This window comes from Vigna angularis, chromosome 1 (assembly GCF_016808095.1).
Source record: "Vigna angularis cultivar LongXiaoDou No.4 chromosome 1, ASM1680809v1, whole genome shotgun sequence".
Taxonomy (NCBI): Eukaryota; Viridiplantae; Streptophyta; class Magnoliopsida; order Fabales; family Fabaceae; genus Vigna; species Vigna angularis.
This window is the reverse complement of record NC_068970.1, coordinates 35,188,630-35,210,310: the sequence shown is the minus strand read 5'-3', so window position 1 is coordinate 35,210,310 and position 21,681 is coordinate 35,188,630. Positions and strand designations below refer to the sequence as shown.

General features: G+C 32.4%; 3 protein-coding genes and 1 long non-coding RNA gene across 4 annotated transcripts in view; 2 read left to right on the top strand and 2 right to left on the bottom strand.

Moving 5' to 3' along the window:
- Window positions 1-8,333: 8,333 nt before the first annotated feature.
- On the bottom strand, window positions 8,334-8,667 carry LOC108321442 (uncharacterized). Its single transcript, XR_001831494.1, has 3 exons — window positions 8,625-8,667; window positions 8,455-8,526; window positions 8,334-8,361 (listed from the first exon to the last, which is right to left on the bottom strand). It is a non-coding gene; the product is annotated as an uncharacterized LOC108321442 (long non-coding RNA).
- A 3,711-nt stretch (window positions 8,668-12,378) lies between these two features.
- On the top strand, window positions 12,379-13,678 carry LOC108321428 (disease resistance protein RPV1-like). Its single transcript, XM_017553172.2, has 2 exons — window positions 12,379-13,086; window positions 13,182-13,678. The coding sequence occupies exons 1-2, from the start codon at window positions 12,521-12,523 to the stop codon at window positions 13,582-13,584; spliced, it is 969 nt and encodes a 322-aa protein (XP_017408661.1). The 5' UTR covers window positions 12,379-12,520; the 3' UTR covers window positions 13,585-13,678.
- A 676-nt stretch (window positions 13,679-14,354) lies between these two features.
- Window positions 14,355-16,564, top strand: LOC108321456 (pentatricopeptide repeat-containing protein At1g59720, chloroplastic/mitochondrial). The gene has a single exon (XM_017553212.2). It carries the CDS (start codon window positions 14,606-14,608, stop codon window positions 16,439-16,441), a length of 1,836 nt encoding a protein of 611 aa, XP_017408701.1. The 5' UTR covers window positions 14,355-14,605; the 3' UTR covers window positions 16,442-16,564.
- Window positions 16,565-17,067: 503 nt separating this feature from the next.
- LOC108321457 (uncharacterized) overlaps window positions 17,068-21,681 on the bottom strand; it is an 8,908-nt gene continuing 4,294 nt past the window's right edge. Inside the window, exons 2-4 of the mRNA XM_017553213.2 lie at window positions 19,257-19,847; window positions 18,465-18,756; window positions 17,068-17,545 (exon numbers count right to left, since the gene is read on the bottom strand). Of these exons, the coding sequence (XP_017408702.1) occupies window positions 17,511-17,545; window positions 18,465-18,756; window positions 19,257-19,847 (918 nt within the window). The 3' untranslated portion in view covers window positions 17,068-17,510. The remainder of the gene's footprint in view (window positions 17,546-18,464; window positions 18,757-19,256; window positions 19,848-21,681) is intronic.

The window sequence follows — 21,681 nt, the reverse complement described above, 5'->3', positions numbered from 1 at the left end:
TTTTTTACAAAACTCGTTCCCTTTATCAAAACCTTTTTCAATTTCATGAAGGAATCATAGTGGAAGAGTTGTCTAACTATCTAGTGAAAGAAAACATTTTTAATGAGAATATGAAAAAAGGGTTACAAGTAACATACCTTAAAATATTCAATAAAATAGGGTAAGATGGTGAAAATTTTAATGAAGCTTAAAAGAATGCTTAAAAATAAATGCATGCATATAAAAATGACAAACATATTGAATAATAGCATTAAACAACAATTTATATAAAAGAAAGATGTATCACTTTGTTTCTCGAAGATTTAGTTTCGTATTCTCAATATTATTTAAAATTAAATTGATTCGATGAGAGATTTTTTTTCACAAGGCTACAAAACACTTGTATTTTAATCTAACGAGAGTGTTTTGCGAAAAAGGTTAATTTGATGTAAAAATTACTTATGTTGTGGATTAATCTCACTTAAACACTCAATGAATTCAATATTTTTCATTTGAATTTTGATTAAGATTTCATACATGTCTTGCTAACAAGACACAATGGATGAAAATTAAATTAAGATGATTGTGAATCAAAGGATGATGTGTATGGAGGTGACAACAAATGGATTACATTGATTGCAATGAATTGTAAAGAACACAATATATAAATTACAAAAACTAAATTACCAAAAAAAAGGAACTTGTAAACTAATTCAATCATAACATGACCCAAATTGCAACAACCAACTTTGGATTAGCCATTTTTCCTATTCACGAAATTATCAAAATGTATGTATTGTTTCCACAATTTGTTACTCTTACAAAATACAATATTAACCTATTTGTATTTTTTTCCCTTTTTACAGTTACAAAGAGTAAATTAAAAATTCAAACAAGTTACATTCTAAACCGTCCTATAATTTTCCTAGAAAAAACTTTCCTTGGTGACTAACAGTTAGATCTCATTTGTCTTGAACAGTTAAGATCCATTATACATGTCTTTGTAGCAATTGTTGCTTTGTTTTTCTTTTCAATTTGCTTTGATCCTTTGCTTTAGTTACCTTGTCTCAATCTCCGTTAGCTATATTATTTTCATTCTCCTCTTTCAATCATCTAACAAAGGGAAAATTGTCAGTTTCGATCCTCTAATAAGGGGTAAATAGTTAGCTTCTAACTGTTGGAACTAATTCAAGTAATTATGTTCCTAATATGTTTGTAATTAGGTTTATGTAAATAGACTCTATGAATAAAAGTCTTTTCTTCAAAACAATAGACATATACAATACATTGAAGTTTATGTAAATTGCTTATGTCAACCTTCTTCTTTCCCTTATCTGCTAACAAGTGGTATCTATAGCAGTAAGACTTGGGACCTTATACGAGTGTGATGGCTTTCAATGGAGGAGGAAATTTCTTATCTAATATTCCAATTCTGGATGAAAAGAATTATGATCACTGAGTGATAAGAATGAAGGTCATTTTCGATTATCAAGAAGTGGTTAATGCTATGAAAGAATGCATTTCAGAGAAGGCGAATGCAACTACCAAGACAAAGGACTTCAAGGCACGTTGTCTTCTACACCAGTGTATGTATCTTATTAACTTTGAGAAGATTTCCAAAGCCCAGACAATAAAGGAGGCTTGGGATATTCTACAAAGGAGAAATGGTGAAAAATATTAAAGCAATTTAGTACGAAGGAAATAACTCACAACTACTTTAATAGAGATGAAGTTTAAGATTGGTGAATATAGTGATGAGGAAGAGAATATGGACAACACTTTATGCAAACATATGGTAGGCTCTTTGAGATATCTTTGCAACAATACACTTGATATCTCATTTGTTGTTGGATTAATTAGCAAATGAATGAATGATCCAAGGAAGACACATTTCCAGACTGCAAAAAAGGTGCTGAGATAAATTAGAGGAACTTTAAGTCATGAAATTCTATTTCCTAAACAAAATCATACACAATGTGATTTATTAGGCTACTCAAATTTTGATTGGTATGGAGATAGCCTAGATAGATAGAGTACCAAAGTTACATTTTCAAGTTTTTGGGAGCACAAAAATTTCTTGGTGCTCAAAGTAGTAACTTCTTGTAGCTTTATTTAGTTGTGAGGCGGAATATATAGCTAATGCATATGCAACATGGAAAGCTACTTGGCTGGACTCAATTCTAACAAAAATGACAATTGGAATTGAGAGACCAATTAAGTTGTTTGTGGACAACAAATCAACGATTAACCTAGCTAATAATCTTGTATCACATGACAAAAAAAGCTAGATTTCGTTGCTTACGTACAAGTGACACATATACTTATTAAGTCATTGAAAAGATATAGATTTAGAAAGTTAAAAGTTAAGTTCGGTGTGATTCATTCATGTACTTGAATTATGGGGGAGTGTTGTAACTAATTCAAGTAATTATATTCCTAATTTGTTTGTAATTAGGTTTTGGTATATAGATTCTATAAATAGAAGTCTTTTATGTAAAATCAGTGGACATATACAATATAGTGAAGTTTATGTAAATTTCTTACCTCAACCTTTTTCTTTTCCTTATTTGCTAACACTAACAAGTTAAGTACTCGTCTTATGTCTGTCTTGTGGTATCCATCTCTTACATTATTCCTATAAAAAATTATGTATCTCTTTGATTCCATCATTTTTATAAGACTTGATAATTCCTAAACTTTGGTCAACTGTGTGAAACACATTTTTGTCGACTCTTAACTCAAGAACGATCCTTGATATTTTGAATAATTTTTTCTTATTCTTTATGTTCTAAACACACTTCAAATGAAATTTTATAAAAATAAGATGTCAGATCTTTTTATCTAATCTAGTTTACATGAAATCTTAAGATAATTATTGGTAAATAAGTGTCAAATTTTTTGGTGTTTTAGGTAGAACTAGGTATTTGTGCAAAAGCCTACAAACCACTTGTCTCGCACACACAACCCAAGAAATAAATGAGTTTTATCGAAGTTTCGTACCCACAAGTCTCCCTAGACCAAACTCAGAATAGAATCCAATCTTTGTTGTTTCTATTTGTTGTGTATTATTTAAGGATAAAGTAAATTAATGTTATGCAAATAGATGCTAAACAAATCTAAATATATGTTTATAGGTGCGGGCAAGCCCAATTAACCCATGAAGTTTACAAGGCAAATGCAGTTTATAAAAATGAAAGATAGTTTAAAATTATAAAATTATGAAATCATGTTATAACAGTCAATTAATTAAAAAATTAAACATGTGTAATTAAAATATTTAAATCAAAAAAATTATCAAATTTAAGATAAACTTAAAATTTAATTATTACTTGATTAAACCTTTGATTTATTAATTTTATACAAATAGTTCAACCCAAAAAATAATATCAATTTATGGTGAGAAGAAACACTTTTACTAAACAAATATACATTTTTCATAAAACTAAGTTTTTTAATTTGTTACTGCATTAAATGATTTGATAAAGACAATATCATATTCTTTTAATAATATTTTCATTTTAACCACAAAAATTAGATTCTCATCCTGTGATGAAAATGTTTCTATGAAAAAAGGGGCTAAAAACATTATTCAGAAACAATTATTATTATGTTAGAAAGATTAACCAATATGAAAAACAACTGTCCAACCATGAATTTTTTGAAAAGGTTAAAATTTTATTTTATGAAAGTTGCCACATAAGAAATAGTTAGACTTCAAATTGAAGTGAGGATAATATTAAAAAAAAGATGCGATTAAGTGGGTGGTTGCGATTACGACAGCTGGACTGATAAGAAAGAGACATTTCTCTCCTCATCTCACAACAACTTCAAATAACTTCAAATTCATCATATTATACTTTTTTTCTCAGCATTAATATAAATCTCTTTTGTTTCCATTAAAAAAAAAATAATAACAAATAATTGTACTTGCTATACAAACAAAAAATAATATGACATTATTTCTATTTCTTTTATTTAGTAGGTCTATTACGTGTGCTTTATTTGTTTTTTTCTCGTTTAAATGTACATAATTATATTTATTAAAACACCTATGACCATCATGATTCTCTTAATTAAAATATTTAATACTTTTATACAAGTTTATGTTTCCATCCAAATTAATTATTACCACTGATATGCTTTTTATTTCAAATTAAAATTGTTGTACCATCAAACAAGTACATCAACTATAGTGTACGACTATTCCAATTTAACCATTATTTGAGAGGATAAGTCTAGATTTTTCTAAAACAAAACTAATTTAGGTAACTAAATTGTTAAGGTAATTTGTGATACCTTTATATGAAAGTAATTGAGGTAATTAAAATAACTGTGATTCTAATTAGCTAGCAACGGTATGTTAACATTGCCATTATTACACCTTGAATTCTTGAAATACTTTAGATGATCAAGAAATATTAGTTTGAGTGTAAGTATCTTCAAAGTTATTTAATTTCTTCTATTTCACCTTTTTTTTCTCTCTTTATGTAATACTTTTTTTCTCCACATTTGCACTAACCTATTTTAGGATGCATGTTTCATTCCTTAGTTAGTTGTTTATTTTTTTACAACTAATTTTTCCATAAAAAATATTCTTCATAAATTTCAAGTAATTTATATTTAAATAAGAATAAATTTTTTTAAAAATTGTATGCTTTTTTTTACAAAATTAGTTTATGTACGAATTAAATTTAACATTACATGAGAAAAAATAATTTCAATTTTTTATCATAGAAATCTAGCCCAATGAAATACCCAAGTTTTAGTTTTGATTTGGGTCTTCCCTTGCTTTCAATTGGGCAACACACAATTTTGGTAGTTTCTTGTATTATCATAATTTTTTTCCTATACTCGCATAATTTTTTGGATTTCAGTATGCACAGAACACATAAATTATATTATAGATTGGGCCATTTAGAGTACATTTTATATCATGTAATATGGAATGTATAAGTTACTTTATATTTTAAAATATATAATTTGAAATAAAAAAATAATTTTTAAATTGTATATTCTGGGATACAAAACTTTATGAAGGTGCAAGTTGAAGCTATGGAGACAAAGGAAGAAAAATGACCTGCATTTTTATGTTTGAGTTTATCTAAAATTTGTTCTGCATATGATTAAAAAATATTTGGGCTTAATAAACTAATCAAATATATGGACCAATAATACAATTTCGTTTTGCACCTCCATATAATGTACAATCTGAAATAGATAATATATTTTTATTTTGTATTTTATAATGTATAATCCAGAATATAAAAAAAATTATATTGAAGATTATACAATTTGAAATACAAAAATTTATGGGATAGGTTAAAATTATGGAAGTGCATGAAGAATACATGAATAAGGTTAATAAGAAGAAGTAAACATTATATGTAATTTAGAGTAAACTATAGGCGAGTGTTGTGGAAGAAGAGAGTTGAACGATATAAACATTCGATGATTCTAGTATTAGGTTAAAGAAGGACTACACGATGTAAGCATCAGATAGTACTTATCTCAAATGATATAAGGATTAGATAATATAAACATCAAATTATAGGTTAGGGCAATGGTAAGCTATATAAAATTTGATTATTTAATATTATTTTTTTAATTTGGAAGATTATCTCATTGAAAAAATTTAAGAATTAATTATTTAATTTGGAAAGTTAGTTCATTGAAAAAAGTACCTTTTCTTTTTTATAAATATAACGTCAAAAGGTTCATAAATGTAAATACACAATTTTAAGAAGTTGGATATTTCTTGTAACCTCTTTATTTATGTACTTTGTTTCTTTTCTTTTTATATAATACACACAAATTTATATCAATAAAATTCATATTTTAAAAAACTTATTTTTTTTAACAAAAATTTATGACATAGTAAAACAAAGAGTCCATTCACTAAATTACATTTAATGTCAACATTATGACTTAGAGTCATAATTAGTGTTTCAACACGCAAATTATCAAAATTCATTTTGTATAAACCATGACAAAGAATACCAATAGTAGTGAGATGGTTGTGCTTAAATAAATTGAAACATTTATTACCAAAATTAAAAAGGTATCTAGTAACATCAAGTTTTGATAACAAAACCTAATTTCAAGATAAAAGGCGTATATAATTTTCAATAAATTTAAATGATGTTTAATGTTAAGGATTAAACAATAAGTCCTACTTTAACTGGGATTTTCACCCTATTTCTTATGAAGGCAATCTTTTTTCATTTGGCCTTATGATTTGGATAAAAAACAATTTCTACATCTTATTATAAACAAGATTCATACATCTATAATCAATCCATTATATATCACATTGAACTATAATTAAATTTTATTTAAAACATTCGTAAGCATTAAGGTTATCATTCTCTTCAAATCAAACATTACATTTTGGACAATCCTTTTGGAATGTCTAGATTTTCCACGTAAACGACAATTATTTCTCTTTAATTTTTTTCTTCTAGATGTTAAGTTGGATTACCATTTAACATCCTTTTTACTTTATCATGTTCTTACACAATTTTTTTTCCAACTCCTTTATTTCCTTGATGGTTTACATAATGGATTGACTTACTTTCCTTAATTTTAAGTCTTGTTTCTTTCTTAACCAAACATGCTATGTAATTCATGCACGTTTCATTTATCATTCACGAAATTTTGACAATTTGTAACGCACTATACTCAAACGGTAATGAATTCAAAATAAACAATCTGAGAAAGATTTCATTCACACCTATTTCCAAGGTCTTACACTACAAAAATAAAAGATTTTACCAGGGGTTTTTTCCTGCATTACCGGCGGTTTTAACCCCTGGTAAATTCATTTCCCGCGATTGGCAAAACCACTGGGAAAACCACCGTCACAAAGATTTCCGGCGGTTTTGTTCGTAACCGCCGCTATTTGCGGGGTTTTTCAAAAACCGCCGTAATTTGTGGGGGTTTTGACAAAAACCGTCGGTAATTGCTGAGGTTGTAATAAACCGTCGGGATTTACGTGGGTTATCAAAAAACCGCCAGTAATGAAAATAGTTTAATTTTTTTATTTTTCAAATGACTTGATTAATATGATTAATATAAAATATGTTTAATATTAAACCAGAATAATATAAAACCAAAAATAATTATTATTATATGAAATATAAAACCCTAAACTGTAAAATTAGAAATACAATTAACTTGTAAACTTAAGAAATAACAAATGTTTGTCCTAAAAATTAAAAATAAACTTCTACATAACAAATTAAAAAGTGTTCTGCAATAACAATTATCACTCTTGTTCTTCATTCTCTTCATGCTTCTTTATCATATACCTACAAACAAACAAATCTATGAGTGAACTAAGCATTCAACAATTCAAACCTTATAAGAGAATAATAAGCAAACAATAATATATATAACAAATGCCCAGAATTAAAGTTTAGTGAAGATTGATCACCAAAAATTAACATCAATAACCAAAACAGATTACTATATAGATACAAGCAGAATTTCTAAATGATTTTTACCTTGAGTGTCTGGCCAGGTTTAGTTTCTATTAACAAAACAACTATCAACAAACAAGACACTTCAGCCCATAAACATAGTGCATTCATACACTAATCAGATTTCAACCCCTTATCCAAGTCATATATAAATACCATTATTTTTACACATCATCAAACATTTATAAACAATCTCAACCATATATAATCATCACACATTAACCTTATATACTCATCATGCATATTCAGTTATATTCCCCAAACAATCTTAAACCCAAGCTAACCACCAAGAATTATTTCCTGTTAATAAACTCTAATAATCACTATTACATAAAAAAGTGAATCCCTTTACCAACTAGTTCATAAATAAATTATAACTCATCTTTTCAAATTCATTCTAACACATAACTTGATAATATAATACTATACTAATAAAAAACACACTAATATTATTATGATTTAGTGTCATAACTTAATAAAAAATTATACTATGGTGTTTTTAATGATTGAAAATGGTATAAAAGTTTATAAAATCTAAACTTTTTTATTTTTCTAATATATACGTGTGTTTTTGTGTAAGAATGAGAATGTGTATTGGAAAATTTGAATTGGATTCCAAAAATATTTTTTGTCCTGTCCAAATGTTTCTATAAATTTTTTCTTAGCCCATTTGAGCCATGAATAAAATACGTTTGAGGCATGAAGGAGATTGACGAGGGAAAAAGGCATAGTATATTTTGTTTTCATTTATATTACTGCTAAAAAAATCAATTAAGGATTTTTATAGAATAAGTTAACAATTTCAAAACTAAAAGGATAAGACATTTGTAGAAGTTGAACTACAACACCTTGACAAACCGGCATCCTCAAATTCCCAACTTTTACAGTTCCATCCCTACCCTGGCTACACATATATAGAGTAATGAATATTGATAAAGCAAGAATATACTTGGATATTAAAACAGAACTGGAGGAGATCAAGTAGAAAAGGATGCACCTGGCAAATTTATTGGTTCCGAGGGAAGAAGCACAAGCAACAGCAACAATACCATGTGCAGCACTATGTAACCTGCAGTATAAAATTAATTTGTACCATGGATCATATTTCTGAAAATCAACGATATTCTTTACAAATATGAATGCCAAAAAAATTATAGAACTAAGCACCATGCAGATGACACAGTTCGATGTTGAAGGGTATCCCAAATTCAGACTTTTCACCATCAGCAGAACTGCAAGCAAGAAGAGGATGATGCAACTAATTATTAAGTGAAACTAATTGTATACGCAACCAACTAAATCAGGGAGTTCTTGTGTCACACCGATGGGTATGGCATCCAAGGCAACTCATCATTTATTGAACACAGATTTTACTTTTAGTGTTAAAAACTATTATAAAAGTAACTAGCAGCCAAAGAAATGCTTGATAGATATTGGATGCCAATGTCCCATACCCAGGGAAAAAATGTGTACCAGAGTAATGCCCATAAAACAAAAAACGACAAACAATTGCAATGAATACCCAGAGAATAATATCGGCTTAAAGGGATGAAAAGAAATGTCTGTGACCGAAGCTCGATGACCTCTTAGCACTATCAGGAGGTGGTCTTCTACTCATTCTTTGTTCTTCTTTATGATCCACTTGAACTGAACTGACAGTAGGCTATCCAGGTCACCTATATTGACTTGTCAAGTAAAAAAATTGAATTTCCTTAGCTGTCATCGAACAGGTTTTACGATGTTCTAATTTGAGATTTCTATCCTGTAAATCACTGAATCATAACCAATGTTTTAAACTCGGCACTTTCACACAAATTCAAAACATTTCACTTTCAAAGTTTTGTTTCTCAAGTTACTAGTAGCCAGCACATTCACAAGAGCAAAATACACATTATCAACGAAAGCTGGATTGATTTTTTCTCCATTGTCACAGCAGAAATCGCAAGGATGTCAAACCAGAGAATAATTTTTAATATAGAGAGTTTAAAGTTGCCACTATTCTAGAAACCTATAAAAAATTGTAAAGATAAAACATGATGCAGTAGTACTTACATATTTCTTGTGTCCATAGCCCTCATCATCATCATCATCACGCTTCTCATAGCAAGGCTTTCGGTAGCCCTCCTCCTGAGGTGGATGCCCATAACCATTCTCAACACCTCCTTGGCTCCCATAGCTAGGTTTCTCATCATACTCACTCCTCCCTCCATAACCATACCCATTGTCCTGTTGCTGTTCTTCCCCATACCCACTACTCTTCCTTCCACCATACCCAGACCCATATTCACTCCCCTCCGTTTTTTCACTATACCCGAGTCCATGTTCAGAACTTTGATAACAACAACTTGACTGCAATATGTACCTAAGGAATATCAAAGAAATGCAGAGAGACCTCAGTTACAAGGATTAGAAGAGTATTCTATTTTCAATTCCCCAAACATACAATTATACTGGAATGAACATTAAAATAGGGGAAAAGCATATCGTACCACATACAAGCAATCAATCCCACTAAAATAGCTTCCATACCTGGAATTTCTTCTCCTCCACAACCATACCCAAAATCATGGGACACCGAAAGAAAACCCCATTCAAATCCCTAAAAATAGAACTCGAATTCAAACCTTAAATAAATCGTGAATTCCATCCAAGTCTCTGTTGTCGCTAAAACGTTGGAGAACGAGATCCTCGCGTCGTGAAAACGCCGCACCTGAGTCACCGGAAACTCGCCGTGAAGACACTGAAACACCATTGTCGCGAAAAAAGTTCCCCTACCACCACACCCACGGACAGAGGCCATCGCACCGCGGATTAGGTATGACTCTATCAACTTCTTCCGCAACGGGCTTCCTTGTTTCTCTTCTCGACAGATTTCTTTGCAAGTTTAATTGCCAAAGTGGAATCAAGCCCAAGAGCTCCGCACCTTGTTTGAAGATGAAGAAACAACTCCACACCTGGTTTGAAGACGAAGAAACGGCACAGGGAACAAATAGATTTTGGAGAAAATAAGACCAAGAGGCAGAAGCGGGAATGAAGGAGTGGAAAGGACACTAGGGTTAGGGAAAAATTATTCTAAAATAAATAAATAACTAAATATTAGAGACGGTTTTGTTATAAATCGCCGGAAATTAGTTGAGGTTTTAAAAACCGCAGGAAAACAACCTCGCCTAAAATTAATTATTTTTATAGTGTTAAAGTCTTGTTGCAATGTTTATTATTTCAATAAAGTCCATGTACTTATTGGTGTCTTAGCAAGAAACTTATATATATATATATATATATATATATATATATATATATATATATATTAACAATGTAATTGCTAGTATTTGTTAGTAGGAAGAATTGAACTCAACCCCTCTCACCATCTCTTCCAAGTATACTGTCGTTCTTTTTTAAGTGATGCTTACAATATATGATGCTATGATAACATCAATAAGAATTAAAATATTACATAAAATTGTGTACAATTATAATAACAATCTATAAATGCCTTATTATAGTGAATTTCAATAAATTCATAAATCAATTAATATATACATACTTAGCATCCTTATTCATGGTAATTCATAAATTACCATAAACTTAAAATTAAATAACTTTAAAATTTTGGTGAGTAACAAAATTTATCATACACTTAATTTCAAATAAATATCATTAATTTGGAATTAAATGAACATAAAAATTTGTCATTTGGTGAGTAACAGATTCTCATACATCCATTTCCAAACAAATATGACATACACATCCTATTAACCATACATAGAACTTTCATTTTTCTTATCTTACGTAAAAAAAATTCATATATTTGCTTTATCTCTTTCTATTGTGCAAAAAAAATTTACCAATTTCACTATAACATTAAAGCAAAAAATTCAATCAATTTGCATCGGAAACATTAATCTTTATACAGGCAATCAAAATTACATAAATTTTTCATCTAATGAAACAATGTGAGCAGTAAAAACCTTAGAATCATAAGATAAAAAAAAAAAAAATTATTTTTCATACCCATCAATGGAAAAACCTCATAAATTAAAAACCCCTAAATTTCATATTTGGGGTTTATAAAATTGGGAGAAAACATATAAAGAGAATCAAATAATTTCATAGAAAATTCAAATAGGATTTTAGAATTACAAAATTACGTGATTCTTACATATATTAAATAACATGTGTACCTTTCTCTATGAGAGATTATCCCCTATGGTGCTTTAGAGATTGAGATGGATCACCTCAATCCTTTCTTATGAGAAATTGCATTCTTCCCTATTCTAAAATCCAATTAAATTAATGATGACCCAAGGTTTCATTCCCTTTAATTCACTGTTCTATGATTTCTTATTATCTAGATTGAGAAACATACATACTTGTTAGAGAGGGATTTTGTCTACGGATTATTTATCAGCCTGTCAATTTGTAGATATATTTTAGGACCATTGTAAATTATTGGCAAATTAATATGTAAGTAATTTATTTTTCATGCTTTATTTACATACAAAAAGTCGATAATAATGATTTCTGCGAGTCAAATTTTGACGGAGATGATTTTCATTCACAATGGTTTGTCAATCAAATAATTTTTTTATAGTGAATAGAAGGAAACTAAGGGGTTGAGGTTAAGGCAGACTTAAGAGAAGCATCAAATCCATACTAACACATACCTTTTTATCTTTTTTATTTCTTTATTTAGGTTCAAGGAAAAAGGAACATAAATTAATTTTGGACTATTAGACGAAACAATAATGCACAATCAACACGGTATTAGACGAAACACTAAAACCATTTCATCCAATATTGCGTGCTGGTTTGAAAATGAATCACGCGGTTTTATGATTTCTCCATCCTTATCGAAACGAAATGTGCAAAAACGAAGAACTATGTTATTTTCTCATTACTACAGTTTGAGTTGACTTTCATCACATTGCAACTCATGAACGTGGAGATGAAGTTGCTCACTTCACTTTCCAGCGTAAAATTTTGAATCAGAATGAACAAAGTCAAAAAAAAGAGAGGAAGCTTCCATTAAAATTCCACTTTAGCCACAGGCAAGGGTTAAATACATGAATCATAAGTTGATAGTTTTATTGAAACAGACATTTTCATTTTCATTGAAAACAGAGATGGCATCATTTGTTCCTCCTCTTTCTCCATCTTTGATCTCCAAGACCCCTCAACAACAAGTGCATCAAGTTTTCCTTAGCTTTAGGGGTGAGGACACACGTTACACTTTCACCAGCCATCTTTACGCAGCATTAAAAAGGCTTCAGGTAAAAACTTACATTGACAACGATTTGGAACGAGGCGATGAGATATCACCCTCACTTCTTAAGGCAATCCAGGATGCAAAAGTCTCCGTCGTTGTTTTCTCCCAAAACTATGCTTCTTCACGCTGGTGCTTGGATGAGCTCGTCAAAATCACCCAATGTAAGAGGAACACTGGCCAAATCATAGTGCCTATTTTTTACCACGTTGACCCAACCCATGTTCGCCATCAAACTGGTTCCTATTCACACGCTTTCGCCTCGCACGAAAAACGTTTCGTTGCTGACATGAATAGGGTTCAAACGTGGCGGCTTGCACTCACTGAAGTAGCCAATATCTCTGGCTGGGATTGCTTGACCACAAGGTAAAACACCACATCTTGCTTCTGGGTAGCTTTCTATTCCTGTAAGATGTTTCCCTGTTTTAATTGCAATACTTTATTGAAATTGATGAGCACAGTGTGGAGTCTGAACTAGTAGAGATAATTGGTAAGGATATATTGCAAAAGTTGGAGTCCATCACAGGTGGTGGCCTAGAAAGACGCATTGGCTTGCAGAAGGAAATGGCACAGCAGAAACTGGAGAAGTTACTGAGAACGGGTGATGTGAGGGACATGGAAGAGTTGATCACAGCAATGCAGCAACTTGGAGAAGTGAAATTGGAGAAGGCGATGCAAACAGATGATTCGGGCGTTTGGAGGGAGGTTACGGAGACGTATGAGCGTATATTGCAGCTTAAACAGGACAAGTGGATGCGAACACTTAGTACAAAAGACATGCAGGATTTGATGAGTACGAGGGGGCATGTTATGCAGATTCAGAGAGAGCAATCCAACCGTAGGATGGGGTTCCGCGGTATATAGATGCCTCTTTGGTTCAGTTCATCGTTATGTAATCTAAATTAAACCAAATCAAACCTATGTAATTTGGATTCATTTAATTTTTGCACTTTTAAAATGATTTGCTACTTATTGTTTGATTAACAATGATTTAGCTTAAAAGTATTTATAATGAATGAATTTAAGACAAAACATTATATATTAGTTGTTTTCATATATAATAGGTTAAAATAATGTGTGACCATGAAAGTTTTTACTAATGATAAAGCCTAGGAAAATTAACATTAAAATATAGGGGTATTGCTTCGCTGTCTTTTTAAAAAGAAAAGTTTTTGTTGAATTCAATTAAATTATTACCCATGACATGATTTAATTGATTTACATGAAAGACTCAAAATTCCTTATTTTACAAGGCCACCGAAGTTACACCCTAAAATATAAAGCATCTTTTTTAACTTAAAATTATACATTTCAAAACCAATTTGAAGCAAGGTGTTTTGGTCTTTTTGTGGTGGGTTACTGGGTTCACTCACAGGTCCTGTAAGACTCTTGATACCAATTTGTTGGTAAAAGACACTTTAAACACTTAAATGAGGAAAGATAATAATTTTATTAAATAATAATCTTATTTAAATAAGCACAATAACAAGTTGTAACAACTCCCTAAATATAATTAAAATAAATAACTTGGTAATGATTTGGCTAAAAAGCTGAAGAAAAAAAACTGTTAAACAAATGACTGGTGCACACGTTCAACATAGTGACATTCTTAGTCACTCTGCGATCTTCTATTATCTACTTCAGTCTTTCGTGTCTTCACAGAATGAGATATTTTCAAACGTGGTCACCAACCAGGTCACAATTGAATGAAGTGAGCACTCTCTTACTTTACAGTGTCAATATCTTTCTTCTTACCTTAGCTTCCACCTTATCCGCTTCATCCAGTGAAGAAGATAAGGGTTGACATGGAAACATCGATGATCTCTTTACATCAAATTTTCCGAAGAAATCCCTCGTTGTAATTTACTTGATTGAGTCCTTCACCATGTCTACAAGCCCCCCTCCTATGCTTTTCTCCACAGCCACCACCAACAACAGCCACCAAAGCCAACACTTGAGCCACACACACCTCATCCACTTGTTGAACCAACACACCTCTATGCCTCAACTCAAGCAAATTCACGCTCAAACGCTACGCACAGTTGACACCAACCACCCACAAGCTCTTTTTCTCTATGCAAGAATTCTTCTTTACTCCTCTCTGGCTGATCTCAATTACGCCACTCGTGTCTTTCACCACTTTTCGCACCCCAATTCTTTCATGTGGAACACCCTCATAAGAGCCTACGCTCGAAGCACCAACGCCAACCACAAGCACAAGGCCATGGAGCTTTACAAAGCAATGGTGACGGGGAAAGAGAATTCCGCAGTTCCCGATAACCACACGTTCCCTTTTGTTCTGAAGGCATGCGCTTACACGTTTTCTATTTGTGAGGGGAAACAGGTGCATGCTCACGCTTTGAAACATGGGTTTAAGTTAGACACACACGTTTGTAACAGTTTGATTCATTTTTATGCGACATGTGGTCGCTTAGATTCGGCAGAGAAAATATTTTATAAGATGAATGAGAGAAGCGAGGTTTCCTGGAATATCATGATTGATTCCTACGCAAAGGGTGCAAAGTTTGACACTGCTTTGAAGATGTTTGGAGAGATGCAGAAGGAGCATGACCCTGATGGGTATACGATGCAGAGTGTTTTCAGTGCTTGTGCTGGTTTGGGTTCTTTGTCTTTGGGTTTGTGGGCACATGCTTATATTTTGAAAAAGTGTGACAAGAATATTGTGGATGATGTTTTGGTCAACACTGGTTTGGTGGATATGTATTGCAAATGTGGGGAGTTGGAAATTGCAAAGCAAGTGTTTGAAAGCATGCCTGCTAGAGATGTAAATTCATGGAATTCAATTATCATGGGTTTTGCAATGCATGGTAAGGCTGAAGCTGCGTTGGACTATTATGTCAGAATGGTCAAGTTAGAGAAAATTGTTCCCAATTCAATCACTTTTGTTGGTGTTTTATCTGCATGTAACCATAGAGGCATGGTAGACGAGGGCATTGTTTATTTTGACATGATGACTAAGGAGTACAATGTGGAAACAAGATTGGAGCATTATGGTTGTCTTGTTGACCTTTTTGCTCGAGCTGGGCGCATCGATGAGGCTCTAAACGTGGTCTCAGAAATGCCAATCAAACCAGATGGTGTAATCTGGAGGAGTCTTTTGGATGCTTGTTGCAAGGAACATGCAAGTGTTGAGCTTAGTGAAGAAATGGTAAAGCAAATCTTTGAGTCAATGGGGAGTGTGTGTGGTGGTGTTTATGTGCTTTTGTCAAAAGTATATGCTTCTGCTTGTAGGTGGAATGATGTAGGGTTGCTTAGAAAACTAATGAGTGATAAGGGTGTGACTAAAGAACCTGGCTGCAGTTTAATAGAGATAGATGGAACGGTTCATGAATTTTTTGCTGGGGACACCACTCATCCACAGAGTGAAAATATATATAAGTTTGTGAGTGAAATCGATGAGAAGTTACAATCAATAGGTTATTTACCCGACTACTCAGGAGCAACTATGGTTGATGAGGCTAACGATGGTAAACAGAATACTCTAAGATTGCATAGTGAGAGACTTGCCATAGCATTTGGAATCTTGAACTCAAGACCAGGCATTCCAATTAGAGTGTTCAAGAATCTCAGGGTGTGCAATGATTGCCACAGGGTTACCAAGTTGATCTCCAGAATATATAATGTGGAGATAATTGTAAGAGATCGAGCCCGATTCCATCACTTTAAAGACGGCACTTGTTCTTGTATGGATTATTGGTGATTCATGCTGGCTGGTGTTCAAGGTAATATGTATATTTGAAATCACATTCTAGAACAAAAAGGATTGAATTCATTCTTTAAATAGTCCTTATGTTAACAAAGAAGGATTGATTTTGTCAACAAATATCTCTTCATATATACGAATGTTATGATTAAATCTCTGAACAAATGTCTAACGACATTATTATATATCAACATATCACTCCATGTTAGTTTATTAAACTACTAGTATTTGTATGCATCTTTCTTCTTCAAGATTCTTATCTTTCGGCTGGGAAATTGTAACATCTGCAAGAATGATTCAAAGCAAAAGCCTCTGTAACAGGACTACATGGATCACACGTACTAGCTGCATTTGGAATTTTTTATCAAGAAATTGTGAGATATATTTTAAAGTGGTTCACCTCTTTCAAAAACAGAACATATGATTCCAACAGAGCATAATGCATAATGTGTGCACCGAATCATGTTGACAAATAAACTTAATGAGTGAATATGATATTGATTTTACAATGCAAAGATCTACCAGGTGAAACCTCCAATCTTTATTTCATTCCATGCAGTAAAATTAAAAACAACTGAGGCAAAATGAATATCTGATTAAAAAAATGTTACTAATCTTTAAAATTCATGTATGACTAAAAATAATTTAGCTCTACTTTTCTGACAGTGTCTATACAAGTGGCTTAAAATACATGAAACAAGAAAAATATCAAAAAAATTAGATACAACAAAATATCTGAATCCATATTAATAAACTGAGATGAAAGCTAGCACTAATAAATAAGAAGCCCAACAAAGGCTCTGCATAAGAGTCGCCTACATTCTAGTAAGTATTGAACACCACTTAATAGTGGATATTGCTGACATGAGCCTTACCAAAATACTTTTAAGGTACAATTTGACCTCCACGTATTCTTCCTTACGAATGCAAGGGAATCACTTGAAATAGCTGAAGTTTTGCAACAAATTCTTAAATGTTATCACATAAAATTCGAAACACGCTTTGGATCACAACGGAAATAGGCCTTGCATTTCAGTAGATTCAAGACTCCAACAAATCTAGCTTGTCAAAGTAGACCTTGCTCCTCAAAGTCTTTTGCCACTGAAACACCAGAACACGACGCAAATGTTAGTTAGTTCAGCACGATAACATATAAGACAACTCTAACCTAAACGTGAGGAAGAAGAAGCCAAATAGTGTAATTGAAGTCTTATGTTTACTTTGAACAACCGAACCAACATCACAGGAATGTTATCATTTCTTAGAATCTCGGTAAACATGCTACATAAGTGGTAGAGATGTAACTTCCTTACTTATCAGCCATGACCAAATAATATAAAATGGGAAATGCTAATATTCGCTGAATAACTTTTATGACATTTGACGAACTATAACTAGATTTTTCCTTGAAATGAAACAATAACCGAGTCCTTAAGAAGTAGTTGATTTTTCTATGAAGTAGAGCAAAATATGTAAAGCAGGGCAACTTGAATACTTGGTATAAACAATCATATAGAATTTTGAAGTTTATTAGAGAATTATAATGAATAAAGCCATCAACATTATCCTCAATTCTCAACATAATACTTCTGTTGTTTTGCTCAACATCCATAATAATTTATAGGATCCAAGATATCTTGGTAAGTGCACACAAATTTGGCTGGAAAAAGAGAACAAAAGTGAGAGAAAATAGCTTATAATTTATAAAACTCCGGTTTAAACAAATTTGAATAACAAAATATCTTTTCTAAACGTCAGACAAAAAAAAAACTTTCCGACGCAGAGGTTTCAAAATAATAACAAATCTAGAAAACAGCCACAACCGATGCATGTTACTTCAGCGCAATAATCTAGGAATCAATTTGCTATTTTTATATCCTAAATTTTAGCAGAAACAGTTTAATGAATTCCCCATAAAGCACACTCTTTAACCTCAGAAAAAACAGTGAAGTTGATGAAATTGGGTAACAAAACAAGTACAATACTTGAGAAGAAAAGATTTGACAAGGGGAAGACTGACCTTTAGACGAGGGAAGAACCAAAACAACCTGCATGGTGACATTGTTGGGAGGAAGCTGCAAGCGAAGAGGGTAGAGTTTTCCATTCAAAGGACTTCGAGTACACACGATAACTCCTTCAAGCCCCGTCTCTTCCTCAAACTTCCGAGTCAACTGCTCAACCCCATTCCCTTTGAAAGCCAAAGAATAACCCTGCACATTCTCATCATCCACGTCCCCATTATCCTCTGCAACATGGTAGTATATAGTCCTTCCCTCCGACTTTGGTGGCGAACCCACATATGAATCCGTTGACTACAAACACATCCAAATAAAACATTAACAGTCTAATCTTCATACAACACTAATTTATGAATCACTTTCCATGACTTTGTCCCTCAAAATTGGATTTTAGTCTTAGATGTTACATTTCAATAGAACACATTTTCGGTCCAACTAAAACCTCATCATTCATATTATGCATTAAATTTTTACAGTCACAACTAAAATCAAATTTGAAGATACTTTCAGAAGCAAAGTCAACTATTTCCATATCATAACTAACAGTAGTTCCTTTGCCATCATGTTATTGATACCGATTTTACTAATGATTAATATATGTCTACAACAGAGTACATTAATAAAAACTATTTACTGAACCAACTAAAAATTTTCAATTGCACAATAACATGATCCTATCACAATAAAAAAAAAAACTCTGTATCCCAGTTGACTCCAGGCAATAATTAACATTGAACAATCAATCAGATGCATCAATTAACAAAAGTGAGAAAGAAAAAGGCATATACAGATACCTCTTGTCTGGAGAAAGTAGTGGATTTGATGGAAACGGCAGAGGGAGTAGAGGAATCGAAATCGAGGGAATCGGAGTGAGGAATGGGAGGAGGAGCAGGGGACACGACGTGGATCTCCAACACATCAACATCCCACAAGATCCAATCCTGTGTGGCGGTCCTATGAGGGATATCGTGCGTCACAGAGTTCCTCCAAGGTGGGAGGCCCCCGTTGGCCCTCAGATAGTTCCCGTAACGGGTCTTCAGCTTCACCTGCGCGCCCTCCCGCACAGGCTCCCACTCCACGGAGGAGTCCAGCCGCCGCGGCATGCTCTGCACCACCTTGCGCCCCGTCACACCCAGCAGCAACGGCTGGTTCGACGCCGTTAAATACTTGCCGTAACAGCTCTTTAGCCGTAAGAGGTTGTCGAACTCCGGAATGAGCTCCACCGTCCACTTGGAGTTCCTGGAGGATCCGTTTCGGTCCTGGGTCACCGACTCCTCGTCATCATCCGCCAGGAGGTACTTGTCGTGGTGGCTCCGCAGCCGCACCACCTTTGCGCGGTGGAAGAACTCCATGCCGGAGCGGAACACGGTGTCAGAACTTGTGCTCTGCATAGCAATAGTCGACGGGTTAATCGAAAAATTCGATTTTGTACTATGTATCCGAGGATCAGGGTGGTTGACTGATTGGAGTTTATTTGATTTGGATCACAGATGAAATGCAAGTGACTTGGTTGAGTTGGGCTTAGGTATATATATAAAAAGGAAAATAGAAAGTTGAATTAGTTTATAAAGAATTATATTTTAAACAAAATAGAAGAACTAAATAGTATTGGTTTAGAATAATGAAAGTTTTATAGTTTATTTTGTTTAAGAAACGAAAATAAAAGTGTAATTTTGTATATTTTTTTTTTACTAATGAACGATGTAGATTGGATAGAGTGAAGAGAAAATTGCGGGTGGTGGGTAGTAAGAAAACGAGAAACGCCAGACAAATGAAAGGTACGCGTTTGGTGCATTGCTGCTGAAACTCCGCGTGAGCCACCGGTGATTTGCTTAAGCCAGTTGGAGGAGGTAACAAAAACACTCAGTTTCATAGAATTTTAAACTTTTAACAAAATTAACTGTTTCTTTATGTGTTTTGTTTATGCAAATGAAAATAATTTCATTTTCGAATAAAAAATTTAAAATCACGTCAGAAATTGTACTTTTTATTTTTTTTATTTCTTTTCTTCACCTTCGTCTGGCATCTCATGAAAACCCATGACGGTGTGAGAATTTTATTGCTCTAAAACTTTAATAGAGCGAACGTAAAATGTCATATGTGAAAAGTTATGTTGAAAGATTAAGAATACAATAAATAATTTCCAATTTGCTATGAAACGACATTTTCATTTACTCCATGCAAAATAAATTGCATCACTTATAAGATTTTTGTAGATCTGATTTCATCAGTTTTTCATTTCTTACTCTTGCTTAGTTTATTATATTTTCCTTTGAAATTAAATTTTATCTTTAATATAGCAATATGTAGACGAAATTTTATAATGTAATAGTTTTAAGGAGTTGCTTATTTTTCTTTGGGTTATGAGTTCGTAATTTGTGTTTTCCTATTATAATGTATGGCACGGTGTTTTATTTGGCAATTCAAAATAAATTGTATGTGTTTTCGCTGTTTTTCAGGAAGCATGTCACTATTATGTATTTACCTTCTTTATTTTTTTCTATAAGTAAATAGCTAGTTCCTCTTTTATATTGAATATTGAATATAATATATTTGGTAACTGTTTTATGATTCATTCTAATATTTTTTTTTTTAATTTTGTAATATTGAAGGTAACTGTTTTCTTTTTAATTCTTAACATATAATATTTATATGACTCGGTTTTGTCCAAATTAAGTAAATGATTTAGGTTTTGTCCAAGTTAAGTTGTATTTAAGTCAAACTAAGGTTAATAGAGTTCAACTTGAGTTAGAGACACATCATGCTAAGTCAAGACGACTCTAGTCAAAGATTAAGAAAGATTAGGTTAGGCCGAAGATTAATCAAATTGGTCTAAGCCGATGATTAACCTGAGTCGATTTAGATCAAAAGTAAACTCAAGTCAACTTATACCAAATGTTGATTAGAGACAGCTCAATGTGAAGATTAACTTGAGTTAGTTAGGTCGGAAGTCGACATAAGTTGATCAAACCAAAGAATTGAATTAAGTTGATCAAAGATTAAGGTAAACCCGAGCTAAAAAACAGGTCGAGTTACCCTAAACGAAAGTTGACTCAAGTTGTGGGTTGAAGGTTAATTAGAGTTGGTCAGGTCAAAGAATCAAGTTGAGTCGATCAAGGCTAAAGGTCGAGTTAAGTTAGAATACGTAAAGTAGCTAAAGTCGAATGTTGATTTGAGCCGATAAGTCTGAAGATTAAGACGAGTTGGTCTGAATCAAAG